The 27,670-nt window shown below is 55.5% G+C and overlaps 7 protein-coding genes across 7 annotated transcripts; 4 read left to right on the top strand and 3 right to left on the bottom strand.

Annotated features, from left to right (window-relative positions):
• Window positions 1-588: 588 nt before the first annotated feature.
• KRP23_8196 (NifU-like protein 5, mitochondrial) lies at window positions 589-3,567 on the top strand (the record flags this gene model as incomplete). The annotated part of the gene is made up of 12 exons (XM_067893605.1): window positions 589-853; window positions 938-1,096; window positions 1,164-1,295; window positions 1,352-1,486; window positions 1,559-1,714; window positions 1,785-1,955; window positions 2,028-2,204; window positions 2,271-2,341; window positions 2,951-3,047; window positions 3,110-3,235; window positions 3,307-3,341; window positions 3,421-3,567. The coding sequence occupies 12 exons, from the start codon at window positions 589-591 to the stop codon at window positions 3,565-3,567; spliced, it is 1,671 nt and encodes a 556-aa protein (XP_067743119.1).
• A 3,094-nt stretch (window positions 3,568-6,661) lies between these two features.
• On the bottom strand, window positions 6,662-6,988 carry KRP23_8195 (uncharacterized protein; the record flags this gene model as incomplete). The annotated part of the gene is made up of 1 exon (XM_067893604.1): window positions 6,662-6,988. One exon carries the CDS (start codon window positions 6,986-6,988, stop codon window positions 6,662-6,664), a length of 327 nt encoding a protein of 108 aa, XP_067743118.1.
• Window positions 6,989-7,495: 507 nt separating this feature from the next.
• On the bottom strand, window positions 7,496-7,909 carry KRP23_8194 (Mitochondrial thiamine pyrophosphate carrier 1; the record flags this gene model as incomplete). The annotated part of the gene is made up of 1 exon (XM_067893603.1): window positions 7,496-7,909. The coding sequence occupies one exon, from the start codon at window positions 7,907-7,909 to the stop codon at window positions 7,496-7,498; it is 414 nt and encodes a 137-aa protein (XP_067743117.1).
• Window positions 7,910-9,388: 1,479 nt separating this feature from the next.
• Window positions 9,389-11,062, top strand: KRP23_8193 (Cationic amino acid transporter 2; the record flags this gene model as incomplete). The annotated part of the gene is made up of 1 exon (XM_067893602.1): window positions 9,389-11,062. One exon carries the CDS (start codon window positions 9,389-9,391, stop codon window positions 11,060-11,062), a length of 1,674 nt encoding a protein of 557 aa, XP_067743116.1.
• A 126-nt stretch (window positions 11,063-11,188) lies between these two features.
• Window positions 11,189-11,854, top strand: KRP23_8192 (uncharacterized protein; the record flags this gene model as incomplete). Its single annotated transcript, XM_067893601.1, has 1 exon — window positions 11,189-11,854. One exon carries the CDS (start codon window positions 11,189-11,191, stop codon window positions 11,852-11,854), a length of 666 nt encoding a protein of 221 aa, XP_067743115.1.
• Window positions 11,855-12,986: 1,132 nt separating this feature from the next.
• Window positions 12,987-14,681, top strand: KRP23_8191 (Methylthioribose transporter; the record flags this gene model as incomplete). Its single annotated transcript, XM_067893600.1, has 1 exon — window positions 12,987-14,681. One exon carries the CDS (start codon window positions 12,987-12,989, stop codon window positions 14,679-14,681), a length of 1,695 nt encoding a protein of 564 aa, XP_067743114.1.
• Window positions 14,682-14,759: 78 nt separating this feature from the next.
• Window positions 14,760-16,893, bottom strand: KRP23_8190 (Protein ALWAYS EARLY 3; the record flags this gene model as incomplete). The annotated part of the gene is made up of 4 exons (XM_067893599.1): window positions 14,760-15,862; window positions 15,950-16,013; window positions 16,080-16,217; window positions 16,285-16,893. The coding sequence occupies 4 exons, from the start codon at window positions 16,891-16,893 to the stop codon at window positions 14,760-14,762; spliced, it is 1,914 nt and encodes a 637-aa protein (XP_067743113.1).
• Between the last annotated feature and the right edge of the window lie 10,777 nt (window positions 16,894-27,670).

The following is a 27,670-nucleotide window of genomic DNA, read 5'->3' as shown; positions in this document are numbered from 1 at the left end:
CGAATCTTTTCGGCCGCGAAACCACCCGGGCCAGGCCGATTGCAAAGTGAACTAAGAGGCTGTTCCAGCGGCCTTCTCCGGCCTTGCGTAGGGGCAAAAATGCCGTTGGCGGCCTTTCGGGGGCCGTTTTCGCCGGTGGATTTATAGCGCCCGACTGACTGAAATGTTCACAGATTTTGCAGCTCGCATAGAGGAACCCAGTCAAAACACCTCGCTATACTGCAGCGCTGTCAAAAAATGTTGGCAAACTATCGACATGCCGGCTGGAAATAAGGAAAGATTTCTGGCCTCATTATCCAGGCCCGTAACATGGCTACACTGGCTCTTCAAGATCGATCACGGCTCGAGATCGAGGCCGGTGCAGCGCCGCCTTGCCGAGCACTGCGACAGGCAATCTCGTGCCAGACAGCGTCCAATGCGCGAGGTGGTGCAGCGAGCGTGTGTACTAGGCACCAGGCGTGGAGCCCGTCCGTCGCTCGGCGACGAAACAGCATAGTCGGTAACGTCGAGAGCTGAACGTACGCAGAGCCCTTCCGCCAGCGTAGCAGTTTGTGCTACAATCGCCTGCTACTGGCTGCCGCCTGGAAAATGCAGTTCTACTGCGAGGACTACCACAGCGTGCTGGCGCTGCTCGAAGACGACACGAACCGATTCGACTCGTATGCAGTTCGGAGAGCACTGGCCGAGTTCAAGCGCTTGGCGCTACACCGCAACAGTGTTCGCCACGCTATGGTGGCTGAGGGGCGGCTGCTTCCGGCGCTTGTGGCTATTGCGAGCAGCCACGTGCAGGAGCAACAAGGCGCAGTGCTGGCAGACTGCTGCCGCCTTTTCCAGCGACTCATCTCGCACAAGCGTAAAGCACTAGGCGTCTCGGCAATTCGCTGCCGGAGCTCGGACCTCGTTGTTTGCTGACCCGCTTGCTGCTTCCACTGCTCAGAACCCACGGAGCTCGACATTCAGTCGAAAATCACGGAGGCTGGGGGGCTTGGACTCATGCTCAAGGGTCTTGTAGCGCATCCGAACGCACGCCGGTTGTACACCGAAGCCTGCAGGCTGGTAACTCTGCTGTGCTTCGACACTGTAGCTGCCCCCCACGGTAGGATGCTTGTCTAGACGTCGATGATACGAGCCCAGGTCAAGCCTAACTAATACGATTTTGCAAGCCGATAACCAGGCAGCTATCGCAGATGCAGGGCTCTTCGCTGCCATTTGCGAACGGCTGGAGAGCGCCGGCATCTCCGAGGAAGAAACAGCGGCAGGCTGCGCTGCCATTTCAGCGCTTGTCTATGAGAATGGTAGGGTCGAGGTGATGCACATGCTGTAAGGTTCCATACTGACAGCGTTTGCTTAGATAGCAATGGTGCGGCGGCGACCCACACGTTTCATATTTTGTCCAAGTTCTCGACGCTGTTGAGCCTGTTTCCAGAGTCATTGCGCATCGTTCGCTGCGTATTTCAGACACTGTTCCAGCTGATGACTATGGAGGGTACGCTTCCTTTTCTCTTCAGCTTTGGCTGGTCATCCTAACTTTTGCCTCGGTTTGTGGTCACACTTGTAGCGGGTCTGTCCGATGACGTGGTTGATGCTGGGATGATGCAGCAACTGGTTGAGCTGCTGGACAGCAGTTCACTCATGCAAGAATACCGCGGCGCTGCAAGCTTCATGGCCCATTGGCACATCGTCAAATTCTTGGAGCTCTGCATTCGTGAGAACGGTTCGTTCAGCTTGCCATCACCAGATTGATGGCTCAACAACACTGAAGCAACTTGCACTACGATTTGCAGACAGCGCGAAGGAAGCTTTCTGTAGTTGTGCAGGGCCCGCGGTGGTCGTGAATACTATGATTCGTCGCAGACAAGAGCCTCGACATGCCGACGGCATCGATCCGTGGTCACTGCAGTACATTTCGTGCATGTTGCTCTGCAGAGTCGCGACAGTGTCCGGAGATCCTCCTGGTACACATTAGGTTATCTCTCTGCTCTCACCTCTCCTTGACGTTTTACTAACGTGCTGAGTTGGCTTTACAGTGACCGACAAAATTCGCGCAATGCAGCTTGTGCAGTCGAGTGCACACCAACTGGCTTTGGACATTTTACGCAGCGTTGGCATCGCGCGACTCGCTGATGCTAGCGAAGCCAGCCGCACCAACTTTTGGGCAAGTGTCGAGCAATCCGTGCGCTTACTGGAGCTCATCGCTGCACTTGGTACGCGCAGCATACCTCCGTGTTTGTCTACGATTTGTTATTGATCTCTGCGCTTTACTACTTCAGAGGACAACCGAGTGCCTCTCACTCGCCTCGGTGCGTCTCGCCAGGTCAAACTCATCTACAACAACCCCGAGGTTGCCAGCCAGCCAGGCCTCCTTCTATTATGCGAGCGTGCCGTTGCCAATATCGAAGGCACATGAATTAGCATCATCTTTGCAGACTTCAGCATCTTCAAACCTACCGATATATCTCCCTCCGCCTTGACCTAGAATGATCCCGTCTCGGTAAGAAGGAGGAGGGGGTCCTATGAAGAACTCGGCGGAAAATAGGGGCTGGAAACTTGGCGAGCACCTTCCAGGCCGACCAGCATTCGTCTACTTTAGCACGTTAAGGAATGCGACCTCATTATCAATTTCCATGGAGCTTGTCTTCCATTCATTGGTTTGAGCTATTTTTTTTTTTAGAACAGCAGATGCACAAGTGCATTTACGCTATGATCGAGTTCCTCTCCAGGACGACGCAAGGCTTCGGTTAAGCACACAGTCAACCCACGTACGCATACGTATTGGCAAATGCGTTGAGCCTCAGCTCGGATGACTTCTTTAGACCCCAAAAACATGAGCGATTCCAATGATAAACGCGCACGCTGTAAGAATACTGCGAAAGCCGACAGGGCTAGCACGCATTTAGTGGCAATAGCAGCACCAGGGGGCTGGATCCAGATCACGTCGTAACCTCTGAAGCGGCGCACCATCATATTCCCACGCAGCCTCCAGCTCCTGCGTGCGGCGGCGTCCTCGACCTCACGCTGCGCTGGACGACCGCTTCACTACAAACGTGGTGCGTAGTTGTAGGCGTGAAAAGTGCGTCTTGTAGACGTCTGATGAGTGCTTTGAGCGCAGGACTTTACGCTCAACTCGGAGGAGGAGCCATAGGCCTCCAGATCGAGGGCGTGCTGTTCAGCAAGGACTTCGTCTCGGTCATCAAGACGGAGGACGAGCGCTGGGATGTACGTCGACTTTCTGTTGGTGCTGGGATGATGCTCCTGCTGCTTCTGGTGACAACAGGCTTTGATTGCCGAGATCTTCGTGACAATCAGAAGAGGAAGGCATGTCGGACGAGCCGATCATCACGGTGAGATCAGAGGCGGAAGCTTTACTGTGGACTGGGGCTTTGGAGCTGATGGGGGTGTTGCTTTTGTGGCGTGCTGTAGGACACGACGATCATGCCGGAGGATGCCGAGGTGGTGGCTATGACCAAGGAGCCGCTGGAGCAGCGCATCCGACCCTCGGTGCAGGACGGCGGCGGCAACATTTTCCGCCAGGGCTTCGATGAGAAGACGGGAATGGTCACGGTCTAGCTCGCGGGTTCCTGCCCGAGCTCCCCCGTGGCGCTCAAGCACGGCGTGGAGGACATGCTGAAGTACTACACTCCCGAGGCGTCGAGAAGTGGGTAAACGAGGAGGACACCCGCAGCGGCCAAGAGTGCAAATGACTGCTACGCCAAGGAAACCTATCGCCTACATTGCTCCGACACACCGACTACGAGCACAAAGTTTGCGAGTAAACCAGTCAACCACTCAAGACTCTGCAGCAAATAATGTCAATCGATGTATAACTTAATAGCTGTTGGTGTGTCTGATGTTGCGGCTGAAACATGCACGAGTCTTGTAGGATTGGGTCGAACTCGGCGTCGTCAAGCAGCAGTGTCCATTCGGCGAGCGAACTCCAGGCACATCAGACGTAGAAAGTCTCGGACGCAAGCGCCGAAGCAAAGTAGGAGAGCAAGCAAGTGCACAATCACAGTGGTCGACAGAGAGTAATGAGTCCCGGTCGACCACTGCAAAAGCCCACCGCACTCGCACCTCACGCGAAGCACGCCAGCATCTGCAGCTTGAGCGAGGGTAATGAGCCCCGCTCAGCTGAGCCTGCTGGCGCACCTCACGCAAGGCCTGCTCGCCCTCGGCACTCCACGTCCCGGAACCTCCATCGTAGAATAGCCACAGAATCGCGCGGGACAGAGAGAGATGAGTCTCTGCCCCGCCAAACTGGAGAGGCCTTGGAGAGCCGACCACGCGAAGAGACAGAAATGAGTGCCTCCAAGCGGGTCAGTTCCCCACGCCAACCATTCCAGCTTGTCGCCGATCATGATCTTGCCGCAGCAGCCGCCACGCAGCAGTCCACGTCCAGCTTTCGTCAAAGACGACTAAGCTGCCGATCGCCGAGGATGCTGCGGCGACGACGACGTGGGTGAAGGCGAAGGCGCCAGCCTCTTGGACTTGGACGCCCAGCCGAACGATTCCTTCTTCGCAGCACTCCTCGTGTCCTTGGGCTGCTGTAGCGTGTGCGCCGCCAACTCCACAGTCTTGCTTGCCAGCTTCACAGGCGCTGCCACCATTCTTGTCGTGCTCTTGGAGCGCACCGTAGTCTCTCCACTCAGCCTTAGCTTCTCCAGCCCCACCACAGTCTCCGTCAACTCCACCTCCCGCCTCTTGACACTGCGCGGCTGCGACTGTGTCTGCATTGTCACCTCGACGAGCTGCTTGGTCTCTGCCTTGTCCTCGGCGAGTTTCTTGCTCAGCCTGTCCGTCGTCTCCTTGCTGGACCGGCGGGACTTGGCGATGCCGGCACACAGCTGCTTGATGGCGCTGTTGAGCTTCGCAACCTTGCGCTTGGACGTCGTCTTGAGCGTCTCCACCTCGCTCTCGAGCGCCGCGACCTTCTGGGTCAGCGCTTGCTCCCGCTCCTTGGCCAGCTCGTGCGCCTCAGCGAGCTTGCGCTCCTGCTCGATCTCCAGCTCGGCCACCGACCAGTGAGTGTGGCCATACTGCTGCGCCAGATACGCCAGGTACTCTTCCTCCAGAACCTTCCTCTCCACTTCATTCACGAGCGCCGCGCATGCGGCCTTCCACTGCGCGTGCTCGTCCTGGAGCTTCTTGTACTCGTCTTGTACACCCTTCTTCTCCACCATCCAGAACCACGCCTCGCCCTCCATATCGCTGCGCTCGTGGTGAAGCTCTGCGTGCTCCTCCTGCAGCCTCGAGTGCGCGGTCTTCATGTCTGCGTGCTCTTTCTCCAGCAGCGAGTGCTTGTCCTTGAGCAACGAGTGCTCGTCTTCGAGGCTCGCGTACTTGGCCTTCATGTGCGCCAGCGCCTTGCGGAGGTACGTGTCGGTCACCATGGTCCAGTCGGAAGAAGTGTCTTGCTTGTGCTCTGCTGGTCCAAACGGAGAATGACTCGTTTGGGCCGTGGGCGGGCTTTTGGGCGCCAAACTGAATTCAAACGAAAGAATGCGACATCTCTCGTTTTGTGTGGTTCTGGCGCTAAGAATGGCATGTTCTAGAAGCCACGCACTACTGGGCCGAAAGCGATCCTAACACACTCGTTGTTGTGGCCCCACACGGCCAGCAGCAAACCTCGCAAGGGCTCTGCGTGGGCTCCAGCGCTCCGCGACGATAGGATCAGCTGCTGCTGACAGTCGCGAGCGGTGGAAGCGAGCTCTTCAAGCCCAAAGAATAAGAAGAGCAACAGACTCCGCTTCGCCGAGCCGTGCTGCTGCTGGCACATACCTGTTGCAGCTAGTCGAAGCTGTAGCCATTACAGGTCCCACCGTAATACAGGTCCCACCGTAATGGCTACAGCTTCGACTACAGTGGCTGCAACAGGTATGTGTAATGGCTACCTCTTCGACTAGTCGCGACGTAGCACATGTTCCACACCGCACGGCCGTGCTCAGGCCCATCGGGACGAAGGTGCAGGCCACGCAGCAGGAGAAGGACTTGTGGGCCTCCACATACCGAGCAGTTCGAGTTGCTGGAGCAGACCGTCATGTCTCAAGAGAGAGTCATACAGACCGCTCGTGGAGACGACGTCTAGGCGGACAACGTCTACGTGCTGTTCAGCAGTGTCCCGCGCACCACTGAGTCGGTGCTGTGTCTGCTTCGAGGCTTCTTCGAGCAGTAGAAGGTTTCGTAGTTATACGTGCACACGTGCGCGTGCCACGCTGGCGCACATGTACCCGCTGCAAGTGTTCAAGGAGACCGAGCCAGGTGGGCTGTGGCAGCGACTGTACCATCGCCAGGACTTTTGCTACGGCGCGCTCAAGGACGGCGTGAAGGAGGTGTAGGGATTCGTCAAGGCCGTGGTGGACAACAAGCAGCCAGCCAGGCTCTCCTTCTCGGCGCACAACAACTCAATGGCGGCGTTGCTGAAGGCGTTGCAGATTGATGTGGGCTCACAGATTCCCCAGTACGGCACGATGCTGGCCTTCGATGTGTGCGAGGACAAGGCCTCGCACGAGTCTCTCATCAAGCCACGCTCCGAGAACGAGGAGGTGTTTTTGCAGGCCATACGCAAGACTCACTTTGCCCATTCTCGCACTTCGAGTCGCTGGCGCTCGAATTCCTGTCCTACAAGGCCTCAACGGATCAGCGGACAGCTAGAGTGTGTATTAACTTACTTCCTCAGCGTCATCGAAGCCGCCCAGGTGTGCTGTGCAACTTGTGGAGTCTGCGGTGTCTTGGAGGCACCGTCGACAGGTTTAACCTCATCTTTCGCGAGCACGTCCATGTAATCGGTGCCTCTGTACTTCGAGTCCTTCCACCACGTCTCCATCTCACCGCCCTCGTCCTCGCTGCTCTTCTTCGCCTTCGATTGGGCCTTGGCGTTCATCAAGCTTCTCCTTTTCTGCAATGTGCCCACCTCAAACGCGTCGTCTTGGCCACCTTTTCCTTGTTGTGTGCGGTTGCTCCCCCAACGCCCTGGAGAGTCCAGCCACCACATACCATTACTCGGGCCTTGGTCTCTTTATCCTTGGCTCCAGCATCTTTCGCTGCTGCCTTATCACCGCCATTTTGCTGAAGTCATTCAGGAGGGACTGCAATTTCCACTCCTGGTACTGGTTCCTTGACCAAATCGGCGTTTTGGTTGTTTGCATCTCAAAGGCTGCAGCCATGTCCGTCGGTTTGCTGACGTTGCTGCAACTGGCCGCTGATTGGCGCGGCTCTGCGAAGGCCGTGCTAGTGCTCTGGGCCCCGCTTTCCATGTAGAAGTTGACCTGCAGCAGGGGTCGATCTCTCAGTATCTAGACAAGTAAGATAGAAAGGAGAAACTCGATAGGTCATCTCTGGGGGGCTTCAACGCCTCTTAATCTCCAGGATAAATACTCGTCGCACATTGGCGTACTCTTTGTTGAGGGTCTTCAACTCTTCGCACATCGATAGACGCCGTAGCACTTCGAGCGTGAACTCTAGGTTGCGAAGGCGCAGCTAGCTGTGTCCACGGACTTCACTAGACTGGGAACTGTGCCTTTGTAAAACCCGCGCCTTCATAACTAAGTACGTCGAAGAAGCAACTCCAGCTCGAAGAGTACACCGAGAGTACATCAAAGGGTTGGCAACGCGGCACATGGTGCATCTGCATGCGCTTCTTGGCTGTACCCAACGGACACACCACCAGCTTGGACAGCAATCCAGCAACGGCGCCACTCCCCACACACGAACGAGCCGTCGATAGGGACATCCACGCGTCCGGCTCGTCTTGCTCCTGCTTCTTGCGCGATTCCACCGACACCTCATTCAACGTCGAGTAGATGCCATAGCTCAGTCCCATGTACGGAGTGATCCGGGAAATCGTGGCACCCAACCCACTGTAAATCTCACGAGTGCCTTGAGCCGTCCACATGTGCACCGCCAACCGCTTCATTGTCGGGGGTATATCGTACCCTGACCGGAAAACGCCGTGTGAAACGACCTGTTGACCAAGTTCATGAAGGAAAGGCAGGTTGTGGCTGACTTCGACTACTCGGTGGACGATGGCTGGATGGTCGCAGACTGCAACAACATTGTGGTGCACTTGATGCGCTCGGGTCTTGGCACTGGCAGGTGACAAGCACAGCGTCTACGGCGGCACGAGCGAGGACGAGTGCACGGACAAGTTCATGGAGTATCTTGAGGACGAGGACCACCGGGATCGGGCGTCGGGTGGAAGGCACACTGCAGTAGGAACGATAGACACCTGGGACTCTGGCCACACTCGTATCATACAATAAATGAACGTGCTTTGCTTTATTTGGGTTTTGTTGCCTTGAGATAAGTCATCTTCAGTGCACGACACATTTTTAAGATTAAAATCTTCGAGTTCTGATTGGTTAAGTGTCAAGGTTGGCTACAAATTTACATTCTTTTGTGTCCACACCTTTCACGATACAAAAAAAAAAACATTGCGCGTCACATCTTTCCGTCCAAATCTGTACTGTACTGGCACAGATTTTGGTGGTAGGCAGGTGTTCGCCATACTATTAATACCGATACGTCATAGACCTAGATCAGATTCGCGTGCCGGCATACTCGGAGCCGCTTGCACGTCGCCTGACCCACCAAAGTCGGGTGCATCAATACATGCATCAACTCTCGGTGCCGGTATCGGCGAGCTCCTGTTTGCGACTCTGCGCGAGCTTATCGCGGTAGTGTGTTGAGAGGCTCGCATTGAGAGCTAGGTATGCCGATGAGCAAGTATAAAGCGAAGGCGAGCTACGAGCCCCCACATGAAGCGAATGATGTCTCTCACTCAGAACATTCGTTGCGGAGGCCTGAAATTACATGGGTTTGGCATAGGATAACAGGAAGGATCTCGCCCAACACCGAAAGAGCAGTTCATATCATTTACATAGTGGCACCATCAAACTTGGATTCCTACACGTTGTGGCGCAAGTTACCACCTCATCACATACTGTCACTACCGACAAGCTCAACATAGGTACACCTATTGACTCAAGTAACCCGCTTTTGACAAAACGTTTCAGACTTATACACCTTTTGACGTTTCCCAATCGCTCTAATCGTCCATTGCACCGGAAATGCAGCGCATCCAGTCGTTCGCAAAAGTGCCTTTGAGTCAGGTGATCGTCTCGGTCGCCTCCCCAGCGCCAGGAGAAAATGTTGCCCAGCACTTGAACCGAGTCTCTTGTAAAGAAACGACGGGCGGCTAGGGCGCTCGCTCCGTCACAGCGCATGCACTGCCGCCCAAGAAAGGCCAGCCTCCACTCGTCCGTCGAGGCCCACGCAGTTTCAGCTCGGCTCGAGTCATTCTGCAATTCTTCGTCGAAGCCGCCGTGGGGACACTCTGTGCTCTCAACCGAGGCACTTCCCAAGCCAAGTCGAGCCGCCACCACATCAAGCCAAGATGGAGCGCGAGCCCACGTTCATGGAGAACATCCTGCGCCGCAAGCCGCTCAATGTCATCCACGCCGAGGAGTCGGCGGAGCAGCTACCTCGCCACTTGTCACTCTTCGACTTGCTGTGCATAGGTATCGGAAGCACCGTGGGCAGCGGCATCTTCTCCACTGCGGGCGAGATCATCTCCAGCACGGCGGGTCCTGCGGCGTTCCTCAGCTGGATCATCGCCGGTGTCGTGTGTTGCCTCAACGCGCTCGCCTTCATGGAGCTGGTGACGCGTATCCCGTCCTCGGGCAGTACGTACGCCTACTCGTTCCATGCACTCGGCGAGCTGCCGGCCGTGGTGGCCGCGTGGCTGCTCACACTCGAGTACGGTATCTCTGGCTCCGGTGTGGCCCGTAGTTGGGCTACCAAGGTGCAGGAGTGGCTCGTGGAGGAGCACCCGGAGCACACGTACCAGTGGCTGAATGAGGACTACACGAACCTGCTGGGAGCTGTGCTGATGGCGCTCTGTGTGGGGGTTCTCCTGGTGGGATTGCGCTTCGGCAAGTGGTTTGTCAACACCATCACCACCATCAAGGTGTTCATCGTGCTGTTCATCATCATTGTTGGCTTCTGCTTCACGGACTCGAGCAACCTCTCGCCCTTCGTCCCGCCTCGACAGGACGTGGACGGCACCATGGCCTTCGGCACCCAAGGAATCATCTCCGGCGCGTCGTCGGCCTTCTTCGGATACGCCGGCTTTGACGAGGTGTGCTGTCTGGCTGCGGAGGCAAGGGACCCCAAGAGGATCATGCCGCTTGCTGTCATCGGCGTCGTGACTGGCACCATGTTCCTCTCCGCCTTTGCATCGCTCGCGCTCTCGGGCATGATCCCGTATCTGGAGGCCCAAAGCTTCGGGTCTGGCTTTGACTACCAGGGCCAGAACTGGGCGGCGCAGATCGTGCGCGCCGGTGAGACCTGCACGATGCCCGTGGTGGTTCTCGTGTGCTTCCTTGCCCAGCCGCGGCTGAACTACGCGCTGTCGTGTGATGGTCTGATGCCGCGCATCTTCTCCAAGGTGGACAAGAACGGCAACTTGTTCGAGAACACGCTGATCTCCGGCGCTTTCTTCACGGTGGTGGCCTTCGTGGTGCCGTTCGACACGCTCTGGGATATTGTGAGCTTCGGTATGCTGCTCTCCTTCAACATGTCAATGGCGTCGCTGCTGATGGTGCGGATGCGCAAGGACTCGCCTAAACTGGCGCCCAGACTCGTTTGTACCATGGTTGCGTCGGCTTGTCTGGCGGCCTTCTTGTACCAGATCGGCTACTCCAACGAGGGCCACGTTTGGTGTCTTGTGTTGAGCATTCTCTTCCTGGTGATCACCGTGGCCGTGTGCTTCGTGATGTACTTCAAGTGTCCGCAGGAGGCACAAAACGGCGAGAACTTCGCGGCGCCGTTCGTGCCGTTCCTCCCCACCATCGCCGTGCTCGCCAACTTCTACCTGTCCGCTCAGCTGAGCTACACGGGTATCTACACAAGCTTCGGGTGGATGGCTGCCAGTGTAATCTTCTACTTCGGCTACGGCTACAAGCACTCCGCTGGCAGGACCGGCTGGAGTGCACTGATGAGTCTGCCGCGCGAGTCTTCGCTGCGCTCGCCCATGATTTCGGTCGACAAGAAGCAGCTCCAGGAGTAGACCTTATACATATACACATACACCTGGGTCGTGTCCATTCACTTCACCATATAGACTTTTCCGAGAAAGAACTCGACTCAATTGGATCTGTTCATTGATCACTACGGGCTCTCAGCAACAGACCCCATGGCAATGGACGAAGCTTCGTCACCGCGGAGACGTTTTCACAGCTACGTGCGGACTGTATCCGCCTGCGATGACATACTGGAACGAGAAAATGCAGTGTTGCGCGCACACGTCCATGACCTCACGGAGCTTCTGGCGGCGTTTGATCTTTGTGAGCTGCAGGACGGACATCTGAAGGCCGTTCGAGACCGAGCGTTCCGACGCGACATCGCTCCAGAGCGAGAGCTGCTGCAGGTGCATCACTTTGAACGGTGGCAGCAACAGGAGGTTCTCTTGAGAGTGTTGAATGCCAAGCAGGACGTGGAGAGCGACAGTGGAAAGACGAGCAAGGCTCTTGACGAAATTTCGCGCGTTCATGAGCGTGATCTTGCGTTTTTGCGGCAGCGTGTGGACGTGCTGGAACGAGACGTCGGCAATTTGCGCCAGCGCAATGAGCTCCTCGAAAGACCGTCGGGATGCCCCGATACCGAAGCTCATCAAACGGCAGTCGATCTTGACAAGGAGCAGGACAAGCGCTTGGGAGAAGCCACGAAGACGGTTCTAGAGCTGCAGAAAAAGGTTTGTAGGCACCAGAAGGCCGTGGCCGCGCAACTGGCTGAGAGCGCGGTGCAGCAGAAGCAAAGCAGCCGCTACAACAAGATAGCGCATGCCCTAGCCGAGTTTTAGCTGCCGATGGCATGCATTTGACGACCATCCACGCGTACAGTAATACAGCTTCACGAAAGATGACCAACCAAGTCGGTCTGTTGCACTGCAGCGGCACAGGTGGAGGCTTGCGTGATAGAAATCCGGCTCATGGATGCGACACAGCCTGTACCGCAGCGCGCGAAACTCTTCCAATCCGTAAACCGGATGAGCGACGCACAGATGCGGCTTCATCGCGGATCGCGAAGACGACTGCATTTGCGATCAAAGGGTTTTGCCTTGCTTGTTCGTTCAATGCATGCCAGGCACGACTTTCAGAGCTTTGGGGTCGCTTTGGTATTTCCAGTGGATCGGAGTTCCTTGCAGAGCGAGCATCCTCTCTTCGTCTGCCGTTCGTCTACACATAGCGGCTAATATGCGGATTAGTCACCAGCTCTGCTGTCGAAATAGACAAAGCCTCCCAGAAAGTTCCCGCTTTCAGGGGCATTCGCTGAGGAAGACACATCCCGGGAAGACTCACCGCAAATGCGCGAAGCTCAGTACAATACGAACACATTGTGAGTGAGTCACCCATGGTATTTTGCCGCGTCTCAATTGAGCATCCCCCAGCCAAATTACCACCATTTGATCCCCATGTTCCGGTGCGTTGCCAACTTGCTGTCGTCTTGAGTTCTACTCCAAGGCAACAGCAGTACTGCTAGAACAACCGTCTGTCGAGCTGTAAATGAAGCGCTGAAGCTTCGAAGCACCGGAGACAGCGTTGTTATCGCGACTACATGTACCACGAGCTCATCCCATCGCCCTCAGCCTGTTTCTCGCCAGGCATTTTCTCTTCTTGACCAAAGAAGCGCCGTGTTCATCCTGAGAGCTGTGCGCGACTGGCCCGACTCTGAAGGCTACCTGCATGCTTCTATCGCGACAACTGGAGCGTCTCACCCTTCACAACCTTCACCGTGAAGTTCACGGTCTTCTCTGTAGACGCAGCCAGAAGGTAAAGACGAGTGGTGGTTGACGTGTACTAACGAGCGGCTCGTCAAAGCCGGACGCAGGTCTGTTGGCTGGTTTAGCGACTGGTGTAGCCCTTGCGTCGTCAGCCAAAGCGTCTCCAACTTTCTCGTCATTCTTCGATTCGCGTCAGGTCCCAGCATTCCCCATGGAGAGCAAACCCACCTTCATGCAGAACATCCTGCGCACCAAGCCGCTGGCGGTCATCAAGGCCGAGGAAGCGGCCGAGGAGCTACCCCGCCAAATGGGTCTTTTCGACTTGCTGTGCATTGGAATCAGTGCGTCCGTCGGCAGCGGCATCTTCTCCACGACTGGCGAGATCATCTCGGGCACCGCGGGTCCGGCTGCGTTCGTGAGCTGGATCATCGCCGGTGTCGTGTGCTGCATCAACGCTCTCGCCTACATGGAGATGGTGACTCAAGTGCCGTCTTCGGGAAGCACCTACGCCTACTCGTTCTACGCTCTTGGCGAGCTCCCCGCGGTGGTCGCAGCGTGGCTGGTCTCACTCGAGTACGGCGTGTCGGGATCAGGTGTGGCTCGCAGCTGGGCGACGAAGGTGCAGGAATGGCTCGAAGAGGAACACCCCACCCACTCCTACCAGTGGCTGAACGAGGACTACACGAACCTGCTGGGTGCCGTGCTGATGGTCCTCTGCGTGATTGTGCTGCTCATGGGCATTCGCTTCAGCAAGTGGTTCATCAACGTCTTCACGACCATCAAGGTGCTTGTGGTCATGTTCATCATCGTCGCCGGCTTTGCCTACATCGACGCAGACAACCTTTCGCCGTTCATGCCCGAGCGCCACAGTGTTGACGGCGCCATGGCGTTCGGTGCCCAGGGTATTATCACGGGTGCGTCGTCGGCCTTCTTCGGATACGTCGGCTTTGATGAGGTGTGCTGTCTGGCTGCAGAGGCCAAGAACCCCAAGAAGATCATGCCGTTGGCTGTCATCGGCGTCGTCTTGGGTATCATGTTCCTGTCCTCCTTCGCATCGCTGGCGCTATCCGGATTGGTTCCGTACAGCAAGGCTACGAGCTTTGGCGCTGGCTTCGACTACGCGGGGCAAAACTGGGCGGCGCAGATCGTCCGCGCTGGAGAGACGTGCACCATGCCGCTGGTGGTACTGGTGAGTTTCCTGGCGCAGCCGCGTCTGAACTACGCGCTGTCGTGCGATGGCCTGATGCCTCGTATCTTCGCCAAAGTCGACGAGAAGGGAAACCTGTTCGAGAACACCCTCATCACGGGTGTTGTGTTCACGGTCGTGGCCTTCCTGATACCTTTCGACACGCTGTGGGATGTCGTCAGCTTCGGCATCTTGCTGTCTTTCAACATGACCAACTCGTCGCTGCTCATGACGCGCATGCGCCGTCAGTCGCCTACGCTGGCGCCGAAACTCATCGGACTCATGGTGGGGTCCGCGTGGTTGGCTGCCTTCTTCTACCAGATCGGCTATTCGAACGAGGGTCACGTGTGGTGCCTTGTGCTCGGCATTATCTTCCTCGTGATCACGATCGTCGCTTGTTTCGTGATGCACTTCAAGTGCCCTCAGGACCATCCGGATGCCGACAGCTTTGCTTCTCCGTTCGTGCCGTTCATCCCGACGATTTCGGTGCTGGCCAACTTCTATCTGGCTGCGCAGATCAGCTACACGGGCATCTACGCAAGTATCGCGTGGGTGGCGGCTAGCGTCATCTTCTACTTCAGCTACGGCTACAAGCACTCGGCTGGCCGCACTGGCTGGAGCTCGCTAATGAGTCTGCCGCGCGATTCCACCCTGCGCTCGCCTATGATCTCGGACAAAAAAGCAGCTTCAGGAGTAGAACTACATGTAGAAGTCTGTTAATCGTACAAGTACACGCACTATAGCATCACACAAGTGACGTTGAAGTAACGAAATGCATTTGGCAAAATACGTACAGTGTTAGTCGGCTCCATTCGTTGTCGCCTGCAGCGCCATCTGAGCTTGTGCAGCCTCCACAGCAACACGGAGCTCTGCGTAGAGATCCATGTTGGCCTCGTGGGAGGGCTTCAGCAGCTCGAGTACACGCTCCACAAGCTTTTGCGTAACAACTTGGGGCACATCTGGTGAGGCCGCGACGTGGCGGTGCAAAACGCTCATCAACGTCACGCAGTTAGCGACCTGTTGCATCGTGCCCGGTAGCACGCTTCCTAGGCGAACGTCATCGGTTGGATCGTTCAAACGTGGCAGCGCCTGGTCCTCTTTGACGACATGTAATGCTGACTCTTTGACGACAGTTGCTGCTTTCTTCTGACTTGCAGCCAAGAAATCGATGGCCCAGCGCATCTGGTCCTCGTTCAACGTCTCGGTTGGGGCCATAAGAGAATCGCCGTCCCCTGCTGAAGCGTAAGCAGAGTCCACCACAGAGCTTCCACCTGCCTCAGGTGGATCCGTCGATGCAAACGACTGGAGACTCAGCAACGCTGCCTTCAGATACGAATTTGTAGCATCCAGATTCGCAGCCAGCCAAGCGTGTTGCTTCTGCAACTGGGCCTTTTCACGCGAGTTGGCCCACGCGAGGTCTTTCACAGCTGCAGATGAGAATGCCGTGGGGGTCGTCCACAAGCTGGATTTCTTAGCGGTCTCTTCGTGCAGACGAATTTGCTGTTCCGCAACGCGCTCGTTCAACTTTGCCAGAATTGACACGATTGTTTCTTTCCGATGCAGTAGACTCTTCACGGCGAGGACAGCACGGATCTTCTCTTCGCGGAATCGGTCGGCCAGACAGGAGGAGGTTGTTCTTCGTTCAGTAACCGGAGCAACGCGTCCTCGGGGCGCGTGCTCACGTCGTAGCAGCGTCGTTGCTGCTAGCTTTGGTTCAGCCAAGTGGTCTTCACTCTCCCCAGACCACGGCGGGAAGTCCAAAACCATCACGTTGTCCAAGCTGCACGCCACTGCAGCCACGCGCGGAACACTATCCCAGAAAAACACCTGACACACGCCTTTTTTCGGGAGGAAAGCAGCAACCGTAGCCAGTCGAAAGCGTCGCTCCGACTCCGCCCAAACTGCCAGCCAATGAACCCACACCGCAGCACCCACGTAAGCCCTCTCCACCAGCAAAAAGCACTCAGACAACAACAAGAAACACTCACCCATGACCGACACCCCAGGGAGCAGTGGCGCGGGGCAACGATACGGCCACGACTTGTCCGATGGCTGCCACACATCAATAAACAGTCACGTCAGCACCATCCACACAACCAGTTCCTCGCCACCGCTCACAGTGTCAAATCGTCGCTTCACAGCGCGATACGCCTCCAGCTTCTCCTTCTCCTGCACGAAGAAGAAGGGACTAAGACGTCGCGCGTGCCCCATCGAAGCTCTCACAGACGACCAGATCGGACGCGCCGCCACCGTAATCTACGCACAAAAGGCAATAAAAGGCATGAGTCTCCTTTCGCTCACCCTCCCTCTCTCTCGCTCCTACCTTCCTGAGCCCCATGTTACTCAGACACTCGATGAATTCATTATGGCGGAAGAAATCCACGTCCACGAACGAATAGAACCAGTGACACCACGGCAGGTCGAACCTGCGTCCTGTGACTTGGTCCAGGCCCGAGTCCAGCCAGGATCTGGACCTCGTGGGGGTCGCGCTCTTCCTGCCCGTCGTCCTGCGCCGAGTCTCCGCCTGCTCCGTCACAGGATCCGCCCGCGTCACTAATTGGTCCGTGGCCAGGAGCTTCTCCAGCCGGCGCTTTTTACGACTGCGCGGCGGTTCGTCCTGCCCTGCGTCCTGATGGCTTTGCTTGTCGTTATCCGCGTCCTGACGCTCCTGTTTGACGTCATCCTGTCCAGCGTCCTGCGGCAGCTCGTCCTGCGCCTTGTACTGGTCCGTCAGGATGGCGCAGAAGCCCTCGACCGACGCCTCGGGCAGCGACAAGTAGCCGCGGTGCATCTCGAACAGCGCGCGCACCGACGCCTCGGACCGCTGCGGCAGACGCTCCTTGAGTTTGTCCCACTGCTGCCCGTGTGCCTTGAGCAGGATGTAGAACGTGCGCAGCTCCTTGCGAGACCAGCGAGGCTCCAGCGACTGCATTTAGGGCTTGAAACACCAAATGTGACGATAGGAGAACGGAATATTCGCGGTTATTGTGGATTTTCGTGAAGACGAAAGGAAAAACAGAAATGGGATTAACCCTTTCGCGACGCCCTTGGATAAAGTATACCATACAAGGTCAAGATACTCCGATCTAAAAGGGCACAAAATTCGCCCTTTAAGGTTTTCACGGTACTCGCGTGAGGCTTGAGTGCTGTTCACTATCCTCCCGGATGCGGGATAGAGAAAGCCGGACGGTCTAAAAGGGTACAAAATTCGCCCTTTAAGGTTTTCACGGTAGTTTCCAAAGACGCAGCGGATTGGCTCATATTTTTTTTTCTTGCGGCGACTAGACGAATTCGACGATCATTGGTTGAAATGCAACGAAATTTACGCAGTAAGAAATCGCAGCCTTCGTAAAATACCATACCAGTCTCGTCTCCGCGCGATGACGCGGTTGAAGCTGCGTACACGTCACTACGATGGCGACGCAAGCTAGTTGCCCTGGGTTAGCGAGGCAGGCAGCCTGCCGCAGGCTAGCCGTGGTCTGTGCGGGACACGTCGTATGGACGTCTAGTGCAGTGGGGAAAGGTAGCTTAGCAGAGGAATAGATAGACCAGAGAGTTGAGTTTACAAGGCTGGTTAGCAGAGATGAGCGCTGAACTGCTGTGCGCTTGGCTATTATGAATTGTGAGTTTTACTGATTTGGTCTTCCATATATGCATCTGATTGGGAAATCCTATGCCTGTCTGTTCCCGCTCTATCCATAAGCACCAATGGGAGTACAGTACGCGCCGAAATTATAGCCGCACCGGACAAGCGGAGCTCTTGCGCCGGGAACTGAGAACTTCCTGCAAACTGACGGCTCCGAGGCCGTCGTAAAGGAATAGAAAACTTATGCAGCAAGCGAAGTTGAAAAAGACCAAGATGGCTTGGAGCCAGGAGGCAAAATCTGGTTTCAGGTCGGGTCAGAAGTATAGCCGCACTTGGAAGCTCTACATGCTAACGGCTCTAGTAACCTGTCTTGGCTCGTTTTAACAGCCGCGTCGCTTCCAGACGCTTCGGGACGCTTCGCACTAACTTCTTAACATACGCAGGGTCAATGCGAGACCATTCCAACGTGATCTGTCTGATCAAGTCGGCAGGCTTGTCAAATTGGAGCCCGTTGGCGTGCACCCGGCGAGCCAGGAGCCCCCACACGTTCTCTATGATGTTCAGATTGGGGCTCGTGGCAGGCAACGGCAGCGTTTCGATGTTATGGGTGGCTAGGAATCCCTTGGTGAGCCTCGAGGCATGTACGGACGCGTTATCCTGCTGGAAAATTGGGGTCAAATTGCCCAATTTTGACCCCAGTTCTCGAAGGCAAGGAAGCATGCTGGAGGTCAGCGTCTCGGTGTACTTGACAGAGTTCTGCTTCCCCTTCAGGAAGAGCAGCTCGGTTTTGCCATGCCAGCTCACCCCCGGCCAAATCATGACGCTTCCGCCACCGTTGACCCGCTTCGACATGAGTTTGGGTTCTGCTCGCAAGTCGTGCCAGTAGAATCTAAACCCATCCAGGCCATCTAAGTTGAACTTCTTCTCATCCGTGAACAGCACGCGTCTCCAAAAGACCCTTTTACCGGCGTAACGCTCCGCAAAGCGACCCTAGCCTTCTTATGATGCGGCTTGATGGCAGGGGTGAGTTTTCTCTTCGCGTACGTGACGTAGCGGTTGCTACGCAGTACGCGGAGTACCGTAGACTTGCTTGGTTTCGATGGTAGCAGTCCTGCGATCTCTTGGGTGGACAGGTTTAGGACAATTGCCAGTCGAATGACGCGCCTGGCCTCCCGGCCAACTATTTTCGGCCTTCTTCCTGTCCTCTTCGTCACCGACGACGCCTTCCCGCGCTTCAAGTAGTTCCTCATAGCCTTCTCGTCGCGCCTGATGAGCCTCCCGATCTCTCGGTTGCTTTTGCCGCCTCTGAAGTGTGCGTTTATCTTCATGCACTCCTCCTCGGTTAGCTGCTTGCCTCGTGGCATCGTTTCCAGCTTCCTCACGAATCCAAGAACAGATTCTAAAAGGTCTTTCACAAAGCTGTCCACAGGTCTCATTTATTACGTTTAATAGCCCTTCAATTTTGTTTATTACTCCACTGAACTTTATAATACCAAGTGCGGCTATACTTCTGACCCGACCTGAAACCAGATTTTGCCTCCTGGCTCCAAGCCATCTTGGTCTTTTTCAACTTCGCTTGCTGCATAAGTTTTCTATTCCTTTACGACGGCCTCGGAGCCGTCAGTTTGCAGGAAGTTCTCAGTTCCCGGCGCAAGAGCTCCGCTTGTCCGGTGCGGCTATAATTTCGGCGCGTACTGTAAATATCTCTGTCTCACTATGCCGTTGACCGATTTACTCATCCAAAGAGACCCTGGGGTGAATTTTAGTTTTTGGCGCGAACCTATAAAATGATCACCTTCCCAAACCGATTGGTATCAATTAGAGTAATGAATAAATGATGCATGGCATCATAACTCTATTAATTTATGCCTTGAGACATAAAACCCATGCCGCTCGCAGGCCACACAACCGATTTTTCTCCCTCGCGGGGATGCCGAAGCGCGACCGCGATGAAGCGCGAAAAATGATAGAGAAGCGTCCACGTCGACGGGTGCGCCACCTAGCGAGCGCAGCAAGCGATCTGGGCGGTGTCGTCGCATTCAATGACGTGTGGACATGGCTCAAGAAGTCTGGCTGGTATTCTAAACCGCCTCCCAGACGTAGTCTGGACCTGCGCTATCGCTACGTTCGACCGGATGGTGATGCAGACGGTCAAGAAGGCGTCGATTACCTTCTTGGCGAGGCTGCTGTTCTTCGGTATGCTGCCGCCCTCACAAGTACGAGTCTTGCTTGTGTGAACGTTCACGGCGGTGGTGCTAACGACGCATGAGGGGTTGTTATGTCATCAGGGGGCAGAAACGACAACGGCAGCAACGAGCTTGCCGAATCCAGGTCAAGAGTGGACGAAGATCGAGGAGGGCGCGAGCGCGGGCGAGGCAGTGATGGCCGCGATGGCGGACATGGCGTGGCACCGGGTGCGTATCCGATTGATTCAAGAGTAGTGACTGCAGCTGATGATATTTGTGCGTGGTGGTGCGTAGCAGCAACAGGCAGTAACAAAGACGGCAGCGGTAATCTGGCGGCATCCAGGCCAAGTGTGGATGGAGCTCAAAACAAACGCGGACACGGTCGTGGCAGTGGTGGTGGCAGCGACGGCGGACGTGGCAGTGGTGGCGGCGACGGCGGACATGGCAGTAGTGGCGGCGACGGCGGACGTGGCATTGCAGGCAGCGACGGCGGCCGTGGCAGTGGTGCTCGCGCTCGTGGACGTGGAGGCGGCGACGGTGGACATGGTATTGTTGGCAGCGACGGCGGACGTGGCATTGCAGGCAGCGACGGCGGCCGTGGCAGTGGTGCTCGCGCTCATGGACGTGGAGGCGGCGACGGTGGACATGGTATTGTTGGCGGCGACGGCGGACGTGGCATTGCAGGCAGCGACGGCGGCCGTGGCAGTGGTGCTCGCGCTCGTGGACGTGGAGGCGGCGACGGTGGACATGGTATTGTTGGCGGCGACGGCGGACGTGGCATTGCAGGCAGCGACGGCGGCCGTGGCAGTGGTGCTCGCGCTCATGGACGTGGAGGCGGCGACGGTGGACATGGTATTGTTGGCGGCGACGGCGGACGTGGCATTGCAGGCAGCGACGGCGGCCGTGGCAGTGGTGCTCGCGCTCGTGGACGTGGAGGCGGCGACGGTGGACATGGTATTGTTGGCGGCGACGGCGGACGTGGCATTGCAGGCAGCGACGGCGGCCGTGGCAGTGGTGCTCGCGCTCATGGACGTGGAGGCGGCGACGGTGGACATGGTATTGTTGGCGGCGACGGCGGACGTGGCATTGCAGGCAGCGACGGCGGCCGTGGCAGTGGTGCTCGCGCTCGTGGACGTGGGGGCGGCGACGGTGGACATGGTATTGTTGGCGGCGACGGCGGACGTGGCATTGCAGGCAGCGACGGCGGCCGTGGCAGTGGTGCTCGCGCTCATGGACGTGGAGGCGGCGACGGTGGACATGGTATTGTTGGCGGCGACGGCGGACGTGGCATTGCAGGCAGCGACGGCGGCCGTGGCAGTGGTGCTCGCGCTCGTGGACGTGGGGGCGGCGACGGTGGACATGGTATTGTTGGCGGCGACGGCGGACGTGGCATTGCAGGCAGCGACGGCGGACGTGGCAGTGGTGCTCGCGCTCGTGGACGTGGAGGCGGCGACGGTGGACATGGTATTGTTGGCGGCGACGGCGGACGTGGCATTGCAGGCAGCGGCGGCGGCCGTGGCAGTGGTGCTCGCGCTCGTGGACGTGGAGGCGGCGACGGTGGACATGGTATTGTTGGCGGCGACGGCGGACGTGGCATTGCAGGCAGCGGCGGCGGCCGTGGCAGTGGTGCTCGCGCTCATGGACGTGGTGTTGTTGCTCGCGATGATGGATATGGTAGTGTCAGTTGCGGCGGTGAATTTGGCATTGGTGGTGGTAATCGTGGCAGTGGTGGCCGCGTCGGCGGACGTGGCAGTGATGAAGGGCGTGGCGATGGAATGGGTGCGTAGTTGTCTTGTTGCCGTCTGCTGTTTAAGCATTCATCATGTATGTATTAATATGAATATTTGTATACTTGTTGTAGTATCAAGCGCTGTTCCTGGGACGCCACAAGCCACAACTCGGGGGCAAACGCCCGACTCGTTACATCGGACCCAGCCAGCGAGGACACCTCCGATAATGCTGCAGGAGGTATACATGAATAAGTTGGTGGCATTCACTCCGGAGCGCGAGACCTGGATGAAGTCCAAGCTCTACCGCCCTATCGGACCGGCATACATTGTGGGGCGTGTTTGCCGACGTCCGATGCGAGGAAAGTTTGCGTCACTGTTTGAGATCCGCTGGCTGGATACTCAGTTCCAGAACGCTGTGGAACATGTGAGTGTCGGATGTGTTCAATCTGGAGTGGAGAACTACAAGGAGCTTCCCCGGTTGAAGGACAACCCCGACTGGCAAGGGCTAGTAACGGGTGACGCCGACGATGACATTGACGTGGATGATGACGACAATTTGCAAGTGGTGGAAGAATACAGAGAATTTGATCCGGGTGTTTTGCTTCCTGCCAATATGGAAGAAGTCGAAGCGATTCGAAATCTGCGATTTGAGCCCAACGGAGAAGTTGACGCGCCGACTGACCTCTACCAGCTTGCCGACGGCTCAACGAAAACGACCCTTCTACCACAGTATAAACACCTGTTTGAACACTCGGCCACCTCCAGCTTTTTTGCGTACCTGCCTCTGTACTTCTGGCGCCAAGTGCTGTTTGAGACGAACAAGTATGCTATTGTGCACGACATCAAAATTGGAGCACCATTCACACTCGCGGAGCTGATGGCGTTTCTAGGCATCATGTTTTATATGGCCTTGAACGACAAAGGTGAATATGCGAACTACTGGGGCCAACAACCAGAAGACCTGATATTTGGTGGGAACTCCGTCTCGCTGGATAGCGTGATGTCTCTAAGTCGCTTCAAACTTCTGCGGTGCTGCCTGAGTTTCAATGCTGTACCGACCACACTGGATCGTGACGCTGCTGCTCGTATCCGACCTCTACTAAACTTGCTGAAAGTGACTGGTGGTCTCTATGTCAAGGTTGGACGTAATGTGGCTTTGGACGAAGCCAGTATAGCGTGTCGGGCTCGACAAGGAAGGCACATGATCGTGTTCAATCCCATGAAGCCAACGGGTAAATACCATTTTCGGTTCTATGTTGCCTGCTGCTCATCTACCTGGATCGCTCTAAACTACAAGCTACATTGCAGTAGGTGTGATGTTGGCGACCGGCTCGATGGCGTAGTTGGACAGGAAGAAGCACTGTCGCTGCGAGTAGAATTTGACAAGGTGTCTAAGATTCGACAGCACGTGTTGGAGGTCGTGAGGCCATTTTTCGGTACTAACCGCATCATCAACATGGACAATTACTACACTTCGGTCCAACTGCTTCAAGAGCTGAAGCTCAAAGGTCTTTACGGTCGAGGAACCATCAAATCTAACAGCAAGCACTTCCCTCGTCACACGATCCTGGATGATTCTAAATGTACGCGCGGCGACCTCCTCCAGGCCATCTCCCATGATTATAGCATGATCGCTGCGTCATGGTGCGACGGCGACATCGTCAACATGGTGTCGAATGCCGACCCATCTACGATTACACCTGTTACAAGAATGGTGGGCAATTCGTCACAAGAATTTGCTGCTCCGACATGCATAGGTCAGTACAACCAGAATATGCAAGGGGTGGACAGGTTGGACCAGATCCGAGGCAGATTTTCCATTGCAGATGGTCACTCCTTCAAGAAGTGGCATAAAAAACTTGCCTTAGCAATGATAGATATTGCTCGATCAAATGCGTATTTGACGCGGCGGCTAGCAGGAGTCGGTCCTCCTGCGCGTGATCCACATCGCGAATTTGTCATGGATTTGGCGTGTCAGCTCATGAATGGCAAGTGGATCGAAGCTCCCAGCGAGGGTCGTATGGTGTACGGAACTAGTTCACTAAACGATGTCGTGGATGTGGAAGGCGTTGTGCCGACGCCAGTGTCGACCCCCAGCGCGAACGTTCCCGTCCAGCGATGCACTGCCGTTGCCTCGAAGCAAATTCACAGCAAGAAGAGCCGGAAACGACGCAGATGTGTTGTGTGCCGCTGGGAGGATCGCTACCCTACAGAGGTAACAACATACTGCCTTACTCACAGTGTGTCCTTGTGTCAAGAAGTAAACGAGAAGCCCCCAACGAGCTGGATGTGTCCACAGCAATCTTGGACATGTTGGGATAAATTTCACAGGTTTTATTTGCTCCAAGATCTGTTCACCGTGAAAGGTAACATTCGCAGGGGCTCGTCTCTAGCTCAAGCTAAAAGCACTGCTGCTGAAAGTAATCCTACCAAGCGCAACCTACCTGAACCAAGCCCAAAGCCAGACGTTGTGCGTCAAATTATCTTATAGCTTCTGTCGTCGGTGGGTGAGCTGCTGAAGCTGGCGCGATGCTGGCCAGGTTGTGCTGCTGCTGGATGGGATGGTTGTGCCAGGTGATGGTCGGGATGATGGTGTGAATATGCTGTCGGCCAAGCTATTGGTGTTTGTGCAGACGCGTTCCTCGCAGTGCTCAAGAAGTTTGTAGTATTGGTGGTTTTATCACTATCTTTTGTTGTAAATATAGATCGGGGTCAAATTAGACTTCCAGCTGCATTCAACCATCCGTTCGTCGGCTAGCTTCCAGCGGAGACAGAATGGTTGCGAACATCTACCACTGTGTCGCGGACAGAAGCGAGCAGTCGCAACAATAATTCGTGCGTTTGGCATGGCGCTAAGTTCTTGGGCTACAAACAGCTTTGCTGATTCTTCGAAAAGAAAGTAATTCGCGTAGATAATTGTAGCATCACAAGTTGGACTTCGTACAGATAGTGCCACGTCTCGTACGTCTGTAGCCTTCATGACCACCTTCCGCAGAAGTGGGAATGAATCAGCATGTCTTTGAATGTGCTTTTCTCCGAGAGTACACAAATCAGAGCGAACTTCGACCCCAACACATTTGCTGATGCAGGTAGTAAGAGCAACTTGAGCTAGTACATTGCCAATACCAGCGCCCACATCAAGAAAGATGTCATGCGTGTTCAATGGCCCCAGAGCCGTGATCATGGCAGCAACCCCGGATGGCAGCAACTCCCCCGCATTGTCTTGCGTTCTACCAGCGTCCTGGCGAATGTCTCCCGCAGTAATATTGCTAAATACCGAGGTCAGGACTCGTATTGCGTCATGCAGCGGGAGCAACGAAGAGCATGACGTCGCTGGCAATCGGGGAGGAGCCTGAAGTTCCAGCACTGCGCTGACCGACTGCGTTCCCAACGCATTACCAGGTCTCTTCACCACTGCGCACGCCGACGGCTCCAACGCGCAGATCAACTGCTCCATCGCCGGAGTGATCGACGAATCCGACGCGCCGCCCAACTGCTCCATCACTGCACTGCTCGACGGCTTCATCACCGCAGCCGACCGCTTCGTCACTGCGCCCATCTGTCGCCTCACTACTGCATTGCCTGATGGCTCCACATTCCGCCTCACTGCTACGCTTCCTGACGACCCCACGTGCCGGGCATCTGCAGACGACAGCAAACACCGCTCTGGCGCTGATCCACCGAAAAAGCAGCGCGGAAAGTCCTTGACGAACTTACCATACGTCCGCTTGAGAGATGCGAGGCGCAGCCGAAGCTCGGCAGCTGTCCGCTTAGACTTGGTCATGCGACGCACCACGTAAGCCCATGTGATCCGAATGCCTTCCTTCTCAAACTCGTAGGCAATCTGAACAAGTTGTTTGTCTTCCCAATCGAGAAAGCTGGTGCGCATGGCTGAGGTAGTGCGTGTGTCTTAATTTAACTATAGCTCCACTGCAACTGAATGATGCATGTGTATAGCTGTTTGTAAGGCCACACAGTGACTGGCGCTGAGGGGAGGGTTGATTCGGTAAGATAAAAAAAATGATGGGGATCCTCAGTTTATGAACGCAAATGGGTGACGTCGCACGTATTTTAAAGAGCCAGACCAAGGCATGCGCTTGCACCCTCTGCTGTGATTGGTAGTAACAAAATACGTGAGTACGTCAGGCCTCAAAAAGCTAAAAGGGCACAAAATGCGCCCCTGGACACGTCTCATTCGCACCATGTTTTGCAAAAACCCTTAAAGGGCGAAAAAAGTATCCTTTTAGCGCGAAAGGGTTAAGCGACTTCACTCTAGTTTTGCTGTCACGGAATAAAGCACCCTGAAGGCTGGAGCTTGCAGACGTTGTCAACAGAAAGCATAAGCTTAGTAAAACGACTTTGGTACTGTGCTGGCCTAAAGGATAGCCCACCCTATATTTTTCCGCGTAGCTCGGTCAATGTTTCGGGTTTGGCGCCCGAATTCGAACCAATTAACGTGCTCAGTGCGTTGATCCTGCCAATCAAATTTGAGTGGAATCGATACCGAGGGAGTTTCTATACAAGCCCTCGAAAACGAGGCTGGTCTTCTGGAGTTTGGATTGGTACTCAGCGAGAGCAGGGCCTCAACTGGAACAGGCTAAGACGAACCGCAAAGGGAACCAACAGAACCCTGCGCAAGCCCAACAACGCCGACCTGACTTGGCGAATTGTTGTGTTGTTGTGTGGAAGCCGCACCAACGAAGTTTTGGGAATTACAACTTCACAGAAGTTACCGGTAAATGACTACATCCAATTGTCTCCACGTTCATTGTTTCCAGTTGCATGCTGGAAACGGCCACTGCATTCCTTGTCGCTCTTCCAATGTCCCTTGATTACGCACAGCTTGCACCACGAGTTCTGGTTTTCTGTTGTTACTGTGTTTGACGCTCTCGAGCTTACAGATGAGAAACCTGACATTGAACTGCTACGGATGCCTTTGTACATGTTGTGGACCTTTGCGCTTTGCTGAGTTAAATTGCCTTGTAGTATGGGGTTTCCACAGGACAGACCTCTGTCACCACTTAATGCACCACAATGTTGCTCGTGGGCACGAGTGATCAACTCTGCAATTACGATCTCTGCACGAGCTACCCGATCCGCCGTGGCATCGTTAGTGATCTTGGGGCAGACGTTCATGGCAGTCGTCAGCACGAGTATCTCTACACGACAGTCAACAGTAGGATTTCTGTTCTCTGCTAAAATATGCTGCATCCGTAGCAACCGTTTATGGACGTCTCCACCGGTTTGGCCTGGTACATGCGGTCCCAAAGTAGTATGGAATCCGCCTGGAACTCCACGTTCTCGTACCGTAGCAGCACTTCGCCCAAAATACACGACATTACCAGTCCTTGCGCATTGCCACAGCGCCAGTCTTAATGATACTTCTGCACAACAGTCATCATATCGTCGTATGGCTTCTTGCAGCGTCAAATGCTTCGAACGCGGCAATACTGACGACGGCCACGACGCGCATCCGCCACATCAGGTACTCAGACGTGTGAGATAGCTTCTGCCCAGCGTCAAAATTCGACTCGAGCTTGACAATCGCGCAGCCTTATGCACTCTTCTTGCTGGCAGGATCTACCGCACTAGCAGGTATGTGGGCTTGATAGGCACTTGACGCTTGTTCATGGACCAGTGATCGCGGGTGTTACTGGGATGTTGAGCGTGGCCAATCCCTCAGTGTTTGCTGTGGTCCAAGAGGCTGGAAACCTTCTGAGAGCTTCCTGGCTGGTTCACTGGGACCAGCCAGAACATTGGTCAGTGGCGCAAATTAGTTTTGCTCTCTGCGACGTCGGCTAGTAACAGTCGACGACAGGGACTCCACCCTCAAACTCTGGCACTTGATTTTGTGTCTACGTTATGTTTTAGTTCAAATCCTGCGATGAGGCAGGTGGTTTAAGACTTGCTGAATCCCCATTGTCATCTCTGCGCGTCATCTTTGCGCAAAACTCCTGCAGGTATAGAAAACTACAGTAACAATAGTAATGCAAGGGCTGAAACCTTATCGGGACTTAATGGGCTTGGCTCAGTGAAGGTGCGTCGATCAGTGAGCTCCACCGCCCAGTACGCGCAGCGCATGTGCGCCAATCCTACCCTCACAATCTGTGTGCTATATTATCGTTGAGTTCATTTAGCTATTAACGTACTTGTGTGTGTCTTGATTGCTATGAGTATGCACTCAGGAGTTTAGTTAAGCACCCGACA

This window comes from Phytophthora ramorum, assembly GCF_020800215.1.
Source record: "Phytophthora ramorum isolate Pr-102 chromosome Unknown Phyram_PR-102_s0007, whole genome shotgun sequence".
NCBI lineage: Eukaryota > Oomycota > Peronosporomycetes > Peronosporales > Peronosporaceae > Phytophthora > Phytophthora ramorum.
The sequence above is the reverse complement of the archived record's forward strand: the minus strand, read 5'-3'. Positions and strand labels throughout refer to the sequence as shown.